Genomic DNA, 18907 nt, shown 5'->3' on the forward strand with positions numbered 1-18907 from the left:
AATATTAAAAGCAGCAAGGGAAAAACAACAAATAACACCCAAGGGAATCTCCGTAAGGTTAACAGCTGATCTCTCAGCAGAAACTCTGCAAACCAGAAGGGAGTGGCAGGATATAATTAAAGTGATGAAAGGGAAAAACCTACAACCACGATTAGTCTACCCAGCAAGGATCTCATTCAAATCCGACGGAGAAATTAAAAGTTTTACAGACAAGCAAAAGCTAAGAGAATTCAGCACCACCAAACCAGTTTTAAAACAAATGCTAAAGGAACTTCTCTAGGCAGGAAACACAAGAGAAGGAAAAGACCCACAATAACAAACCCAAAACAATTAAGAAAATGGTAATAGAAACATACATATTGATAATCACCTTAAATGTAAATAGATTAAATCCTCCAACCAAAAGACATAGACTGGCTGAATGTATACAAAAACAAGACCCTGGGCTTCCCTGGTGGCGCAGTGGTTGATAGTCCGCCTGCCAATGCAGGGGACGCGGGTTTGTGCCCTGGTCTGGGAAGATCCCACATGCCGCGGAGCGGCTGAGCCCGTGAGCCATGGCCGCTGAGCCTGCACGTCCAGAGCCTGTGCTCCACAACGGGAGAGGCCACAAGAGTGAGAGGCCAGCATACAAGAACAACAAAAAATAAATAAAATAAACCAAGACCCATATATATGCTGTCTGCAAGAGACACACTTAAGACCTAGGGACACATAGAGATTGAAAGTCGGGATGGAAAAAGATATTCCATGCAAATGGAAATCAAAAGAAACCTGGACTAGCAATTCTCATATGAGACAAAGTAGACTTTAAAATAAAGATTATTACATGAGACAAAGAAGGACACTACATAATGATAAAGGGATCAATCCAAGAAGAAGATATAACAATTGTAAATATTTACGCACCCAACATAGAAACACCTCAATACATAAGGCAAATGCTAACAGCCATAAAAGGAGAAATCGACAGTAACACAATCATAGTAGGGGACTTTAACACCCCACTTTCACTAATTGACAGATCATCCAAAATGAAAATAAATAAGGAAACACAAGCTTTAAATGATACATTAAACAAGATGGACTTAATTGATATTTATAGGACATTCCATCCAAAAACAACAGAATAAACTTTCTTCTCAAGTGGTCGTGGAACATTCTCCAACTTAGATCATATCTTGGGTCACAAATGAAGCCTTGGTAAATTTAAGAAAATTGAAATCGTATCAGTTACCTTTTCTGACCACAACGCTATGAGACTAGATATCAATTACAGGGAAAAAATCTTTAAAAAATACAAACATATGGAGGCTAAACAATAACCAAGAGATCACTGAAGAAATCAAAGAGGAAATCAAAAAATACCTAGAAACAAATGACAATGAAAACATGACAACCCAAAACCTATGGGATGCGGCAAAAGCAGTTCTAAAAGGGAAGTTTATAGCAATACAATCCTACCTCAAGAAACAAGAAACATCTCAAATAAACAACCTAACCTTACACCTAAAGCAATTAGAGAAAGAAGAATAAAAATAACCCCAAAGTTAGCAGAAGGAGAGAAATCATAAAGATCAGATCAGAAATAAATGAAAAAGAAATGAAGGAAACTAAAGAAAAGATCAATAAAACTAAAAGCTGGTTCTTTGAGAAGATAAACAAAATTGATAAACCATTAGACAGATTCACCAAGAAAAAAAGGGAGAAGACTCAAATCAATAGAATCAGAAATGAAAAAGTAGAAGCAACAAATGACAGTGCAGAAATACAAAGGATCATGAGAGATTACTACAAGCAACTCTATGCCAATAAAATGCACAACCTGGAAGAAATGGACAAATTCTTAGAAATGCACAACCTGCCAAGACTGAATCAGGAAGAAACAGAAAATATGAACAGACCAATCACAAGCACTGAAATTGAAACTGTGATTAAAAATCTTCCAACAAACAAAAGCCCAGGACCAGATGGCTTCACAGGCGAATTCTATCAAACATTTAGAGAAGAGCTAACACCTATCCTTCTCAAACTCTTCCAAAATATAGCAGAGTGAGGAACACTCCCAAACTCATTCTACGAGGCCACCATCACCTTGATACCAAAACCAGACAAGGATGTCACAAAGAAAGAAAACTACAGGCCAATATCACTCATGAACATAGATGCAAAAATCCTCAGCAAACTACTAAGAAAGAGAATCCAGCAGCACATTAAAAGGATCATACACCATGATCAAGTGGGGTTTATGCCAGGAATGCAAGGATTCTTCAATATACGCAAATCAATCAATGTGATAAATCATATTAACAAATTGAAGGAGAAAAACCATATAGGATCATCTCAATAGATGCAGAAAAAGCTTTTGACAAAATTCAACACCCATTTATGATAAAAACCCTCCAGAAAGTAGGCATAGAGGGAACTTACCTCAACATAATAAAGGCTAAGTATGACAAACCCACAGCCACCATCGTTCTCAATGGTGAAAAACTGAAACCATTTCCACTAAGATCAGGAGCAAGGGCTTCCCTGGTGGTGCAGTGGTTGAGAGTCCACCTGCCGATGCAGGGGTTTGTGCCCCGGTCCGGGAGGATCCCACGTGCCGTGGAGCGCTGGGCCCGTGAGCCATGGCCGCTGAGCCTGCGCATCCAGAGCCTGTGCTCCGCAACGGGAGAGGCCACAGCAGTGAGAGGCCCACGTACCGCAAAAAAAAAAAAAGATCAGGAGCAAGACAAGGTTGCCCACTCTTACCACTCTTATTCAACATAGTTTTGGCAGTTTTAGCCACAGCAATCAGAGAAGAAACAGAAATAAAAGGAATCCAAATTGGAAAAGAAGAAGTAAAGCTGTCACAGTTTGCAGATGACATGATACTATACATAGAGAATCCTGAAGATGCTACCAGAAAACTACTAGAGCTAATCAATTAATTTGGTAAAGTAGCAGGATACAAAATTAATGCACAGAAATCTCTTGCATTCCCACACACTGATGATGAAAAATGTGAAAGGGAAATTAAGGAAACACTGCCATTTACCATTGCAAGCAAAAGAATAAAATACCCAGGAATAAACCTACCTAAGGAGACAAAAGACCTGTATGCAGAAAACTATAAGACACTGATGAAAGAAATTAAAGATGATACAAATAGATGGAGAGATATACTATGTTCTTGGATTGGAACAATCAACATTGTGAAAATGACTATACTATCCAAAGCAATCTACTGATTCCATGCAATCCCTATGAAACTACCAATGGCATTTTTCAGAAAACTAGAACAAAATATTTCACAATTTGTATGGAAACACAAAAGACCCCGAATAGCCAAAGCAATCTTGAGAAAGAAAAACGGAGCTGTAGGAATCAGACTCCCTGACTTCAGACTATACTACAAAGCTACAGTAATCAAGGCAGTATTGTACTGGCACAAAAACAGAAATATAGATCAGTGGAACAGGATAGAAAGCCTAGAGATAAACCCACGCACCTATGGTCAGCTTATTTTTTGATAAAGGAGGCAAGAATATACAGTGGAGAAAAGACAGCCTCTTCAATAAGTGGTGCTAGGAAAACTAGACAGCTACATATAAAAGAATGAAATTAGAACACTCCCTAATACCATACACAAAAATAAACTCAAAATGGACTAAAGATCGAAATGTAAGACCAGACAGTATAAAACTCCTTAGAGGCAAACATAGGTAGAACACTATGACATAAATCACAGCAAGATCCTTTTTGTCCCACCTCCTAGAGAAATGGAAATAAAAACAAAAATAAACAAATGGGACCTAATGATACTTAAAAGCTTTTGCGCAGCAAAGGTAACTATAAACAAGACGAAAATACAGCCCTCAGAATGGAAGAAGATATTTGCAAATGAAGCAACTGACAAAGGATTAATCTTCAAAATTTACAAGCAGCTCATGCAGCTCAGTATGAAAAAAAAAAAAACCCAATCCAAAAACGGGGAGAAGACCTAAATAGACATTTCTCCAAAGCAGATATACAGATTGCCAACAAACACATGAAAGGATGCTCAACATCACTAATTATTAGAGAAATGCAAATCAAAACTACAATGAGGTATCACCTCACACCAGTCAGAATGGCCATCATCAAAAAATCTACAAACAACAAATGCTGGAGAGGGTGTGGAGAAAAGGGAACCCTCTTGCACTGTTGGTGGGAATGTAAATTGATATGGCCACTACGGAAAACAGTATGGAGATTCCTTAAAAACCTAAAAATTAGAACTACCATAAGACCCAGCAATCCCACTACTGGGCATATACCCTGAGAAAACCATAATTCAAAAAGAGTCATGTACCACAATGTTCATTGCATCTCTGTTTACAATAGCCAGGACATGGAAGCAACCTAAGTGTCCATTGACAGATGAATGGATAAAGAAGATGTGGCACATATATACAATGGAATATTACTCAGCCATAAAAAGAAACGAAATTGAGTTATTTGTAGTGAGGTGGATGGACCTAGAGTCTGTCATACAGAGTGAAGTCAGTCAGAAAGAGAAAAACAAATACCATATGCTAACACATATATATGGAATCTACAAAAAACAAAAAAAGGCCCTGAAGAACCTAGGGACAGGACAGGAATAAAGACACAGATGTAGGGAATGGACTTGAGGACATGGGGAGGGGGAAGGGTAAGCCGAGACGAAGTGAGAAAGTGGCATTGACATATATACACATATATACACATTTTACACCAAATGTAAAATAGATAGCTAGTGAGAAGCAGCCGCATAGCATAGAGAGATCAGCTCGGCGCTTTGTGACTGCCTAGAGGGGTGGGATAGGGAGGGTGCGAGGGAGACGCTAAAGGGAGGAGATATGGGGATATATGTATATGTATAGCTGATTCACTTTGTTATAAGGCAGTAACACACCATTATAAAGCAATTATAATCCAATAAAGATGTTAAAAAAAAAGAGTATAAAGTGTTTGTGCATTTTTAAAGGGAGGGACTGTGACTCCTTTTTTAAAATTGAAGTATAGTTGATTACAATGTTGTGTTAATTACTGCTGTACAGCAAAGTGATTCTGTTATACACATATATACATTCCTTTTTTAAAATATGTATTTTTTTCCATTATGTTTTATCATGGGATATTGAATATAGTTCTCTGTGCTATTCAGTAGGACCTTGTCGTTTATCCATTCTATATATAAAAGCTTACATCTGCTAACCCCAACCTCCTACTCCATCACTCCTCTGACCCCCTCCCCCTTGGCAACCACCAGTCTCTTCTCTATGTTAGTGATTCTGTTTCTGTTTCATAGATAAGTTCATTTGTGTCATATTTTAGATTCCACATATAAGTGGTATTATATGGTATTTGCCTTTATCTTTCTGACTTACTTCACTTAGTATGATAATCTCTAGTTGCATCCATGTTGCTACAAATGATATCATTTTGTTCTTTTTTATGGGTGAATAGTATTCCATTGTTTATAGGTACCACATCTTCTTTATCCATTCATCTGTTGATGGACATTTAGGTTATTTTCATGTCTTGGCTATTGTGAATAGTGCTGTTATGAACATAGGAGTGCATGTATCTTTTTGAATTATATATTTATCCAGATATATGCCCAGGAGTGGGATTGCTGGATCATATGGTAATTCTAATTTTAGGTTTCTGAGGAACCTCCATACTGTTTTCTACAGTGACTGCACCAACTTACATTCTCACCAATGGTTAGGAAGTTTCCCTTTTCTCCACACCCTCTCCAGCATTTGTTATTTGTAGACTTTTTAATAATGGCCATTATGACTGGTGTGAGGTGGTACCTCACTGTAGTTTTGATTTGCATTTCTCTAATAATTAGTGATGTTGAGCATCTTTTCTTGTGCCTCTTGGCCATCTGTATATCTTCTTTGGAGAAATGTCTATTTATGTCACCTGTCCATTTTTGGATTGGGTTGTTTGTTTTTTTTGTTGTTGAGTTGTATGAGCTGTTTGTATATTTTGGAAATTAAGCCTCTGTTGGTTGCATTGTTTGCAAATATTTTATCCCATTCTGTAAGTTGTCTTTTGGTTTTGTTTATGGTTTCCTTTCCTGTGCGAAAGCATGTAAGTTTGATTAGGTCCCATTTGTTTATTTTTGTTTTATTTCTATTGCCTTGGGAGGCTGACCTAAGAAAACATCGGTACCATTTATGTCAGAGAATGTTTTGCCTATGTTCTCTTCTAGGAGTTTTATGATGTCATGTAATATGTTTAAGTCTTTAAGCCATTTTGAGTTTATTTTTGTGTATGGTGAGAGAGTGTGCTCTCACTTCACTGATTTACAGGTGGCTGTCCAGGTTTCCCAACACCACTTGCTGAAGAGACTTTTTTCCCATTGACCCCTTTCTCGAAGATTAATTGACCATAGGTGTGTGGGTTTATCTCTGGGCTCTCTATTCTGTTCCATTGATCCATATGTCTGTTTTCTGCCAGTACCACACTGTTTTGATTACTGTAGCTTTGTAGTACTGGCTGAAGTCTGGGAGGGTTGTGCTTCCTGCTTTGTTCTTTTTCTTTAGGAATGCTTTGGCATTTGTGGGTCTTTTATGGTTCCATATGAATTTTAGGACTATTTGTTCTAGTTCTGTGAAAAATGTCATGGGTAATTTGATAAGGATTGCATGAAATCTGTAGATTGCCCAAAGCACCTATTATTACCATGTCCTTGCTTATCTCCCCAGTCCCACTCCTTCTACATCAAGCTCTGGGCACACCCTACTAAACTTCTGATGTTTCTTGTCCACTTGGGGCGTTCACATGTGTAGTTCACAGGGATGGCTCCTTCTCATCATTCTTCAGATCTCTGTATGCATAAACACATGGAAGAATATGTGGGTGGTGGTCCTCTGGTTTAGTGGCTCATTACCACATTGTAGTCTTGTTTCGTAGCTGGGAGTGTTTGGACTTTCTACACTTTTATCATGACTGTTTTGTGATTGTTTTCCTAGATTTAAAATTTTGATGACGGAGAAGTGAAATATCATGAAAAAAATCTAGGAATACTGGAACTCAGTCTACTACCTAATATTTTAGCTACATTTTAGAAAATACAGTCCAATAAAACTGGTTTTTAAATTACCAGACACAAAAGATCAAATCTTCAACACTTCATTCATTAACAAAAGCTGATTCTGTGACTACTATATGCATGTTTCTAAAACAGAGCTCTTCTGATATGGGAGGGAATTCTGCCTAGGATTTCCTTCCTATTTCCATGATTAAAACTCTGCCAGGGGCTTCCCTGGTGGCGCAGTGGTTGAGGGTCCGCCTGCCGATGCAGGGGACGCAGGTTCATGCCCCAGTCTGGGAAGATCCCACATGCCGCGGAGCGGCTGGGCCTGTGAGCCATGGCCGCTGAGCCTGCGCATCCGGAGCCTGTGCTCCGCAACTGGAGAGGCCACAACAGTGAGAGGCCCGCGTACCGTGAAAAAAAAAAAACAACTCTGCCAGGCATACTTACTGAAGGCTGACCATGGTGATCTGTTACTGGAAATCTGTTTTGGGGACCCTGCACAACAATCTTTGCAAAGCTACTTTTGGTTAATTTGTTTCTGACATGCCTGTTCTTTATTTATCAGAGGGAGGTCATTGTTCCATAGGTTATGACAATAAAGGGAGCTGATGTATATAAGGACGGAGCTAGCTACCGCCATTTCATGAAGAGGATGGAAATTTTGCTGGATTCCTCCTTTGTTAGGGATAAAATTTATCTAGGATTCATAAGGAACACTATGAATGTGGATGCACTATTTCTATAGCCATATCCTTCTGTGAAGTATTTGACAGAGAACAGTGTACAAAGTTGCCAGGACCCCTTGCAAATAACTCAGAGGCCTTCAGGTTTGATCCATTTTACTCTCTCTTCTCAAAGGATAGAAAAGGAGGTTCAAAAGTCTTATAATTCACAAAGCACTCAACACCCAGTCTCTCAATCTAAGCTTTCCTAAAAAAACCTAAAATGGGTAAGAAACTCACTTCTTCATAATTATAAAAAGCTAGTAAATATGCACTATGTATCAGAAGAAATAATGTTGAAAACTGAGCAAGAGCTCTGGTGTCACCAATTTTTAATATTCAGGGTCCAGAGAGCAAGTTCATGACAGGCATTTTGCTTGTGACTGAAGTGAAAGGCAAAACTAAATTTTTTGTACCTCAAGCAGATCACCTTATAAACAGAATAAATCAAGTAAATGGATACATCGTTACTAAGAAATACTTATCTGTTAATTCTCAACAGACAGGAGCAGTTACCCGTGGCCTGAGGACAACTGGGGACCCCTGAGACCCATTCAGGGGACCTGCGAGGTTCCACCTTTTCCAACCACATATTTCTGAGGCCGGACTTTTTTCATGTATTTCCACCAAAACAACATGGCACAGCAGATCGAATGCAGAAGCAGGTAAGAGAATCCAGCTGTATTCTATTAAGCCAGGTAATAAAGAGATTTTCAGAAATGTAAAACAATGCCACTCTTCTCACAGATTTTTATTTTGAAAAAGTTTTTAATAAAACTGTAATTTGGCAGGTGATGGGCTTACTATAAAACCAATTAATATTTTTAAAGTTTCTGAGCTTTTATTTCAAATTTTATTTCAAATTTTAAAGTTTCTCACCTTTTATTTCAGTTAGTATTAACAGATAATGACCCACATAAACAAAAGTTCTTTGGGGTCCTCATTAGTTGTTAATGGCATTAAGGGCGTCCTGAGGTCAAACTGTTCCATATACCAACTCCAAGCACTCTTATCTCAAATGGAAGAAATGTGCTTGGAGCATTTAAAGAACACAGATGGACAGTTAAGAAAAATCAAATGGAAATGTAGGGTTCCATAGTCCAGAACTCAGTTATTTAAAGTAATGACATTTATGATTTTTTTTTTTTGGCTGCACTGCACAGCTTGCAGGATCTTAGTTCCCTGACCAGGGATTGAACCCCCAGGCCATCGCAGTGAAAGCGCCGAGTCCTAACCACTGGACCTCCAAGGAATTCCTGACACTTGTTTTAAAGGGTAACAAATGAAAATTATGTTTGCCCATCAGGACTTTCAAATCCATTCAAAATCCCTGGGAAACTAAGCATCTGAATTGGCTGCATGCTGATTCTTCCCCCACTGGGGTAATCCAGTGCAGTGTGAAGGGGTGCTAGGAGTTACTTACTATGTCTGTGAGAGCAGTGCATTAGCAAGGCTGCCATTTTCATAGAAGGAAGACACGTAAGAATTAAGGTCATAATGAGTTAAAAGTAAACATAAAATCTTCTTTTAGGGACTTCCCTGGTGGTCCAGTGGTTGGGACTCTGAACTTCCACTACAGGGGGTGTGGGGTTTGATCCCTGGTTGGGGAACTAAGATCCTGCAAGCAGCCAAAAAAAAAGAAAAGAAAAGAAAAAGAAAGAAAATAATCCTCTTTTATGTTTTTGTTTTTTTAGTTTTTATATGAGATTGCTTCTCTGGATATTAGAATAACAAGATCTTAGTCAAGAAAATTGCAAGAAGTCAATAGAAAAATTGAGATCTCTACTGCTTCTAAAAGCTGAGAACATTCTGAGGGTTATTTGTGTGGCAAGTCAAGAGCTCACTTTCATAGTTCTCTCCCTCACATCTGCACTAATGTGGTAAGTATAAGTGACTCAATACATTCACAAAGCAGTTCATTTACAATTTGCTTGTCGGTTAAAAAAAGAAAGTAGAATTAAATACAGGCAGATAGGAAAATCCTCAATTAGAAATCAGCTTAGTAACAGTCTCTCAGGCTTTCTTTTATTTTTAAACTTTTTTTTTTTAATTTATTTTTGGCTGCATTGGGTCTTCGTTGCTGCGCGCAGGCTTTCTCTAGTTGCGGCGAGCAGGGGTTACTCTTCATTGCGGTGTGGCGGCTTCTCTTGTTGCGGAGCACGGGCTCTAGGCGTGCAGACTTCAGTAGTTGTGACATGCGGGCTCAGTATTTGTGCCTCGTGCGCTCTAGAGCACAGGCTCAGTAGTTGTGGCGCACGGGCTCTAGAGCGTAGGCTCAGTAGTTGTGGTTCATGGGCTTAGTTGCTGTACAGCACGTGGGATCTTCCTGGACCAGGGCTTGAACCCGTGTTCCCTGCATTGGCAGGTGGATTCTTAACCACTACAACCAGGGAAGTCCCTCTCAGGCTTTCTTAACTACACACTCCTTTTAAGAGTATGAGGTTTTGGGGTTTGCTATGCAGATTAAATGACGTGCATGTGAAACGGTTAGCACAGTGACTGGCACATAGGAAGTTCCTGATATGTAAGCACATTTGCATAAATAATAAAAATGAGGCAGAGAAACATTTACAGTATATGTCAGTGCTGCTGATCTCACTTATTTTAATTATCCAACACTTCCAGATTTTAAGTTAATTTTAGAAAAAATGTATTAGGGCCCAGAAAAGTCAGATCAATTGATCAAGGTGTCACACAGACAGTGAGGGCTTGAAATAGGATTAGATCTGTCTGCTTCCAAGTCCATGCTCTTCCCACAATGCAGTGCTATCTCCCAGGAGAGCTGAAACACAAAGCCAGTTTATTTCAGAAATCTATTTACCATAAGGTATGTTCTGTGCTTAGGACAGTTAGCTTTATTCTAGTGTTTCAAAAATATTTGAGAAGAAAAAGGTATTAACCCTTCCCTCCAAATATAAGTAACTATAGGCCTCAACTTATTAGTGACTAGCCCCTAACCAACGGCATTATGGGTATCATTCAGGCAATTTATTTTAAACAAAAAAGTAGACATCCCAAGTACTGTACAAGAACACTGTGTCTATTTATGGTTCCTGAAGATCATATCAGAGAAGTAAACATTTTAAGAGGGAAAAAAATGAATCTGGAATGGCAGGGGAGATTCACACATCATATGTAAATTGCAAGAAGAGTAATTCCTTCTCTCCACAAAATAGTAGGCAAAATGAAAAACAGATACAACAGAGAAGCTATTGAAAAAGGAAAGAGGTACAGGATGGGCAAAAGGGAGCCCAAAAGACTATTAAAGAAGAGTATTTTCTTGCCAGCTCCAAACTATTGTGGGGTATACAGACCTTTCTTTAGGTATCACTTAATAACCCCTTCAGAGACAAGTCATTAAATTGAATGGAACCCCAATGAGGCAATTCTTGTTTTCTTCTTTCAAGGGCTCTGAGACAAAAAACACTGGTAAGACAGCAGACTGTATGTTGAGGTACAGTAATAACTAAGGTAGGGGTTCCCTTCTGTCTTCAGAATACAACATTGGAAGAAGGCATAGTAGTAAAGAAAATGCTTTAGAAATAAATCAGTTTTATTGGAAAGAAATTTTAAACACAAAAGCTTAGAAACAAAATATTTATTTCCTTTAAGAACCACACATATTCGAAAAGGTGATGCCATACTTCTCAATTTAAAGAAAAAATTCATTTAAGATTGCGGGTTTTAAATATCAGTGAAGATATTCTCCAAGCTGCCACCAGAGCCTGGCTTGATTGCTCTGAAGTAACAACACTTGAAAGCTCCTATTCTTTGAAACTAATTTAAACACACTGAATTGTTGAAAGATTAAAAACCACAGTCAGCTAATTACACTCTCTCTCATCTCTTATTCAGCAAATGAATCACTTTTCATTACCACTTAGCTGAAGAACATGAATTTCTGCCTAATTAGAAATGTTGTAGATGGAACATTAGCAAGAATGGAGCAGGTCAGGATATCTTTGCTGCTTCATTTTTAATTCCTAACAGCAGTCTGATAGGAAGGAATAGAGAAGTCATTAAATAATTTTAAATTATTTATAAAAATTACTTTGCCCAAATTATAATTATTTCTTCCCCAAACGGTCTCTAATGTCTAACATAATGAAAGAAAAAGCAGTTCAACATTGATTTTAATGAACATTTTAATGTTATGTATAACAGAACTATATTATGAATACAATGGAAACAAAGTTTTATCAATAAAAAAAATTTCAACACAAAGTGGGGAGGTAATAATTTGATGCCTATATTATAGTATTTCTTTTAAAAAATATTCGCAGCTTAAGGGTGAAACAATTTTGCATTCCAAACTCTAGAATCATGATTTTCATGTGACCTTAATGCAGAATTACAGCAGGAAAACAATTTAATTAATTTCCTTTATTTGCCATTAAATCAATAAAATCTTTGACTGCTACAGGTCTCCTTTAATAATATATATATTTAACTCCTCTCTATTGGAACCATATTGCTAATGCCATATTATATACACTCAAAACCAAAACAATACTGTATAAAAATCTAAAAGCCAACATTGTTGAGTTCTAACATTTATATTTAAGGTCTTAATGGATTTTTACCCTTTTCAAAAATTTTTTGAAGACACCAAAAAAAAAAAATATTTTTCTTTTTGACTGTTCCTGACTATTATATGGTGGCTACAGGGATAAACACAGAAGGAAGCCTTGCCAAGTTATCACTGCAAAGTGTAAATAATGACTGCTAAGAACAAATAAAAATACTGGAGGGTTTTTTTTTCTTTTCTTTTAAAGGAAACCATAGAGCAGTCCTGAAAAAAATATTTTTCCGAGTTCTGCACAGGATAATTATAGCAGAAGAAATGGGAAAAGTCCCATAGCTATCACCAATTGCTTAAAGAGGTTTTGTTACAATAAAAATTTGGATAGTATAATAGCAGTATTGCTGGAACATTAGCAAAAGTATATACATTCCAGTTACCTTTGATTTAGCCATAATCACATATGTATGCCTTTTTTGGACAAAAATATATATTTTTATAAAAAACTGATCATCCAACTTTAATGATTTCATATATGGACTCAAGAGTGGTAGTAAAAGGAACAGACCCAATTGTGACAAGGCAATTCAGGGACAGAAAAATCAAGTTCTTCAGGAAAAGAAAAGTATAAAATTAGAGATTCAAACACATTTATTCAGCCCTATTCTAGTATTCCCACATATTATGATATTAAAATGGGCTCCTCAATTTATAAAGGCTTTCAGTGGTCTCACTGCCCCATTTGTGGTCTAGTCTCACTGGGAAAAATGATTCTGACTGCCTCATCTGAAGCGCCCTTGCCTGGCCATCTGAAATACTAGATATTTTGCTTTTATAAAACAACCTTTTTGGTTCTTAATGTAGGTTTATTTTAATTAATTGATGAAAGAAAGGGGAGTTGACTAGCATTTTCCATCCCAACATCACCTATCTGCACCACTAAAAATCCTTCATTCAATCTGCTCCTTTACAATCTCTTACTTGCTAAAGTTGGCGAAATTTGCAAAGGCATCTTGCTTGGGTTGCACAGTTCCAGAAGTCATGGCTAAGTTGGGCATGCCCATTCCCATTGTGCCTGTCAGGCCCATCCCAGCAGTTGACATCCCTATGTTCATGTTCATGCCCATCATGCTCTGGTTCATCATTGGACTATTTCCAAGAGGGGCCATTCCCATGGTGCCAGTCATCAAACTGGGCATGCTCATAGGCATGGGTCCCCCCATCAGAGGGTTAGTTTGGGGCCGGACAGGAAGCATGTTCGATGGAGAACTGAGGTTTACAGCTCCGAAACTTTGGGTCATCACATTCATAGGCTGTTGCATATCTAACAGCAGAAAAGAGACAAAAGAACTTTATCACACTGAATTCTTAGATTCACAGAGCAGAAAAATAATACAATCTTCCTGACCATCAATACTTGTAAGCTCCAATAAAATTACTTTGTAGTGATTTTTTTATAAGAGAAGTCAATTAACTTGTATTGTTTACTCTTGAGAAATATTCAGTGGCTGTTAGCTCTGATTTCCCCAAGATGTAGAAACAGTAAGAGTGGGCTGGCAGAAAACATCAGGCACTTTAAAACCATTCCTATAAAATCTATTACTGAATCCAACCTAACAAGTTGTCAAGAGCTACTGTGTATCAAAAACCTTAAAAAGTTTATATCCTTTGACTCGCTCTATTTTTAGAACGTTATATTAAGGGAAAAAATCACAAGTAAAAAGATTTATACAAGACCATGGAGTTATTTATAATAGGAAAAAAGCTGGAAACAACTGAAATAACCAGCAAGAGAGGAAATGCACACTAATATGATGGATAACTATAAAGATCCAAAAATCACGCTTTCTTTCTTTTTTTTTTTTTTTCCTGCGGTACGCAGGCCTCTCACTGTTGCGGCCTCTCCCGTTGCGGAGCACAGGCTCCGGACGCGCAGGCTCAGCGACCATGGCTCACGGGCCTAGCCGCTCCGCGGCATGTGGGATCTTCCCAGACCGGGGCACGAACCCGCGTCCCCTGCATCGGCAGGCGGACTCTCCATCACTGTGCCACCAGGGAAGCCCCACGCTTGCTTTCTTTAAGAATATTCAACACAGAAAAAACAATAATGTTGAATATGAACTGCAAGAAACAAAATATAGACAGAATGATCTCAAGTATTAAAAATGTGGTTAGAAAAGATGGACTATGAAGAAACATGAATTAATGGTGATTATCCCTGGATTATGGAGTTCAGATGATTTTTGTTTCTTGACATATCTGCCTATATTAAAAATTTTTTCTCAACAAATACTTTTATTTTAGTGATCAGGCTCCCAAAACTCACCACCATACAATAAATGTTAACATGTCAAGAGCAGAATACAAAGCAATTCAATGTGCCAAGAGGGATACCAGGTATTATGTGAAAACACAGTTAAGTGTTAAATTAAGTGAATACACAGTTGCTTTCAGTACAGTTTTATTTCATGGCTTGAAGTAGTCCTGGCATAAGGGCAAAGGACTACAAATACACAAAGAAATGGGATGTCTTGCAGTAACTTACTCTGTTGTTGAATCATTGTATTGAGTGATGGCTGCTGGGGTTTGGAAGGCTGCATACCAGGTAGTAAGTTGTCTAGGCTGATGTTTACGCTGGGGTCAGACCAAGTAGAAGGCAGGGTTTTGCTGACTGACTTCTGGACCATATCTGTATTCTGATTATAGAGAGGATTAGGCTTCTGCAGCACTGTGCTAACATTTTGCAAAGGCTGGAAAATAGAAAAATGCTCTAAAAATTAAGCATCTGCTCTATAAAGATTACCAGACGGCAATTTAATCATAGTAACTCCAAATATATACTAGACTTTGTAATAAACTCTTGAAACCAATAAGAACAACAAATGTTCTACATTAAGGTCTTCAATATCCTGAATCACCAGCTTCCCATAATATTCCTCTGAAGTCCAAATCATGTTTGGGGTGGGGAAAAAACATATGTACACTAACAGTTATCCTCCCATCACCCCAAGTCTAGAAGCCACAATCCTGGGGCAACTATTAACTTCGGGTTAGTACAACTTTAAGGAAATATACAAGTGGAAATTTATTCGTACAAAATGGAATTCGGGGTATGATTTCTCATGTTAAAAAAACAAAACCATCAAAACAGCAAATTATATTCCACATAACCTGACAGACATATCCCTGCTCCGTGTATATTTCTATTGCCTAAAGCAAGCAACACTAGTGGAATTTGGTACAGTATGGACCAATACAGAAGAAAGGAGAAATTCAGGAAAAAGCAGCAGAGGTGCCTGGTAGTTACTACCAGAATAATTGTAACAAGGACAGAAAAAGGGAAATAAATACAAATAGGAAGGATAATTTAAAATGGACCAATGCAAAGACTCACAACACAGTTGCAATTAAGATTGAAAATTAGTAGATTGGCTTTATGCTTAGACCATATGAAAGAAACAGTGAACTGCAGTTCAATTTAATGGTACTGGTATGGCTTTCATGTCCTTTTTCTTAATGTTAGGTCTAATATCTGTTATACAGATCAGTCACCTTTCTGCTTCTTTCTTCTCTTCCTTCATCCTAACACCCAAAATAGGAGATTCTACATATTAAAATGAATAATTAGCATCATAAACAAATATTCAGAATAGCCTGAGTCAAAAATAGCAAGTTCCTGATACAGCTCAGACACATATATTCTGCACTTGTTTGAATTCTAAGCTAGTATTAGGTAATTTAGATTTAATTTTAAAAAGTGAATTTAAAAGTTCCTGTTTAGTTATTTTCCTTTATGAAAATAAGAGTTGAAAGAAGAGCCTATATAAACATTATATAATGTAGAGCAGGTCCAGAATAGGGAAGAACATTCATTATTTTAGAGAATAATTTTCTATATTAGCAATATATCTCTATTCCTTCTTCTTCTCGTTCTTTTTTTTTTTTTTTTTTTTTTTTTGTGGTACGCGGGCCTCTCACTGTTGTGGCCTCTCCCGTTGCGAAGCACAGGCTCCGGACGCACAGGCTCAGCGGCCATGGCTCACGGGCCCAGCCGCTCCGTGGCATGTGGTATCTTCCCGGACAGGGGCACGAACCCGTGTCTCCTGCATCGGCAGGCGGACTCTCAACCGCTGCGCCACCAGGGAAGCCCCTCTTTTCTTGTTCTTAATGTCTTTAATTTTTTATTTTTAGGCCGTGCTGCACGGCACACGGGATCTTGGTTCCCGAACCAGGAATCGAACCCACATGCCCTGCAGTGGAAACGCAGAGTCTTAACCAATGGGCCACCAGGGAACTCCTCTATTCCTTAATCTTAAAAACAATTTTTTAAACTATTAAATTCCAATTTGTTTATTAGTTCAATAAATTTTCAACAAATGCCTCCTCTGTGCAAGGCATCACACTTGGCTTTGCATGGACAGCAAGATGAGTGAGAAGGCCTTGCCCTGGAGAACCCAAATGACTATTCCAGGGTAGGGACACAAGGTAAACGCAATGTACAAAAGTAATCTATGTGTCACTTGCTTATTTTTCTGTTTTATGCTAATCTGCCATTAGCTAGTTAGAGCATCTCAAAGATTATGAATCACAATTTCCAAGGGAGGCAGACAACTTACCTGTGATCTTGACATGGGCAAACCCAGACCTACAGTATTAGTGCTCATCATAGAGAAATTCATACTCTGGGAAGATGTCATTGTTGCCTGCGATGAGCCCATAAGATCAAATAGGTCTGAAGAATTTGAGGCAGCTGGAGGTGGGCCTAAAGCTGGTTGTGAGCTACTGACAAGCTCTACAGCTGGCTGTGAGGCACTGCTGAAGAGCTCACCACTGGCAGCAACAGGGCCTGACGGGGCTTGGTTGAAGGCACTCCAGTCACCAAAGTCTCCATTCCCACTTGCTGCTGTTACTGAGAAAGAAAAAAGGGTAAGAAAGTTTCTGAAATGCACAGAACGCATATGACAGTCTTCCAAGTGAAACAAATTAGAGCTGATCTGTGTCCATCCAGATTAACATCTGCAGGTACCATCTCCATCTGGACATTATTCTTTCTCATGAATATTCCACCAGTGTTAACAAGGTGGCAAAGAAAAAAAACTTCCACATATAAAGTAAAATCCATCTCTTGGCATTGGCAGGTCTGAGGTGACACAAAGAAATTACAGAAACTAAAGCTTTCCTTCAACCTAAGTTTGCATATCAAATAAGTTTCTAGCTAAACAAATATGAACTACCCTGAGATCCCCAAAAAACAAGAAAAAAACCTCTAAACTGGTTAAACTCTTTGCTGGGAGATCCAGAATCCTCATGCAAGGAGTAACTCAGTAAAATCAGACAGTTCAGCTCATTTTGTTCAATCATTATTTGGAAAGGTTCAAAGAGAAATCAGACTATGATTTATACCATCTCATGTAAATAAAACCCCAAATTCATTAAAAAGAAAAACCCAAAAACTCAATAAAATTAAGACTAGGATTACTAAATTTCTGTAAGAAGTTCTCACCCATTTGGCCATGCTTCCACTGACAACACAAAGGCTACAGAGAGCCATAATATATAACCTTAGTACACTGTTTACTTCAAATGGGACTGTTCAATCTATTTAAGTAAAAAGCGGGGTATAGTCTTAAGAGGGGAACTCATGCTAATATTTAAAAAGAGAAACAAAACTATCACTATGCTTCAAAGTATAATTATAACAAGTTTAAGATTTAATGCATAGAAAAGATTTAATGCATTTAATAATATAAAAATTAATAGATTAGGGCTTCCCTGGTGGCGCAGTGGTTGGGAGTCTGCCTGCAGATGTGCGGGACGTGGGTTCGTGTCCCGGTCCGGGAAGATCCCACATGCCGTGGAGCGGCTGGGCCCCTGAGCCATGGCCGCTAAGCCTGCGTGTCCGGAGCCTGTGCTCCGCAACGGGAGAGGCCATGGCAGTGAGAGGCCCGTGTACCGCGAAAAAAAAAAAAATTAATAGGTTAATTAATAGACTGAAATATTTAAGAGAACGGATTTTGTATTTTACTGGCTGTGTGACCTTACTTAACCTTCTCTGTGCCTTTGTATTTTTATTTTATTTAAAGGAGAGCTTTTATTTATTTATGTGGCCCCACCGTGAGGCATGCGGGATCTTAGTTCCCCAACCAGGGATCGAACCCATGCCCCTGCAGTGGAAGCACAGAGTCTTACCCACTAGACTGCCAGAGAAGTCCCCCGTGCCATACTTTTTAAAAAATCTAAGTTGCGAAGACTGAATAACTTAATATATAGTAAGTGCCATTTGAGGTTTATTGTTACTTTGGATTAATCGTGAAAAGACAGAGGAGAGGCAAAGCATCACACTTTCTTTCCTTTAGGTATGCCATATAAAAGTATAAGTCAAGCTTCTATAAATTCTGCATACATAATACTATTTGGAACACAATAAATATAAAGGCAAGTGATACTTGCAAAAAAATTTTTTTAAACTAGGCTATACTAAGTAAACAAACCTTGCTTTAAGAAAGGGACAAACAGATAAATATGAATTAATGGAAGTTGTAAAAAGCAAAGGTGAAGAAAGAGCTACGTATAAACTGTCATCTGAAAGCGAACAGTATGTAG

General features: G+C 38.2%; 1 protein-coding gene across 5 annotated transcripts in view; it reads right to left on the reverse strand.

Moving 5' to 3' along the window:
* Positions 1–11155: 11155 nt before the first annotated feature.
* CLINT1 (clathrin interactor 1) overlaps positions 11156–18907 on the reverse strand; it is a 63355-nt gene continuing 55603 nt past the window's right edge. The window contains exons 10-12 of one of the 5 annotated variants that reach the window (XM_029216660.1): positions 16921–17213; positions 14850–15054; positions 11156–13628 (exon numbers count right to left, since the gene is read on the reverse strand). In XM_029216660.1, the coding sequence (XP_029072493.1) occupies positions 13282–13628; positions 14850–15054; positions 16921–17213 (845 nt within the window). In that variant the 3' untranslated portion in view covers positions 11156–13281. The remainder of the gene's footprint in view (positions 13629–14849; positions 15055–16920; positions 17214–18907) is intronic. The other 4 variants (XM_029216663.1, XM_029216662.1, XM_029216664.1 and 1 more) reach the window with 4 other exon arrangements.

The sequence above is a fragment of the Monodon monoceros genome, unplaced genomic scaffold, assembly GCF_005190385.1.
Source record: "Monodon monoceros isolate NGI ecotype Baffin Bay Population unplaced genomic scaffold, NGI_Narwhal_1 Super_Scaffold_12, whole genome shotgun sequence".
Taxonomy (NCBI): domain Eukaryota; kingdom Metazoa; phylum Chordata; class Mammalia; order Artiodactyla; family Monodontidae; genus Monodon; species Monodon monoceros.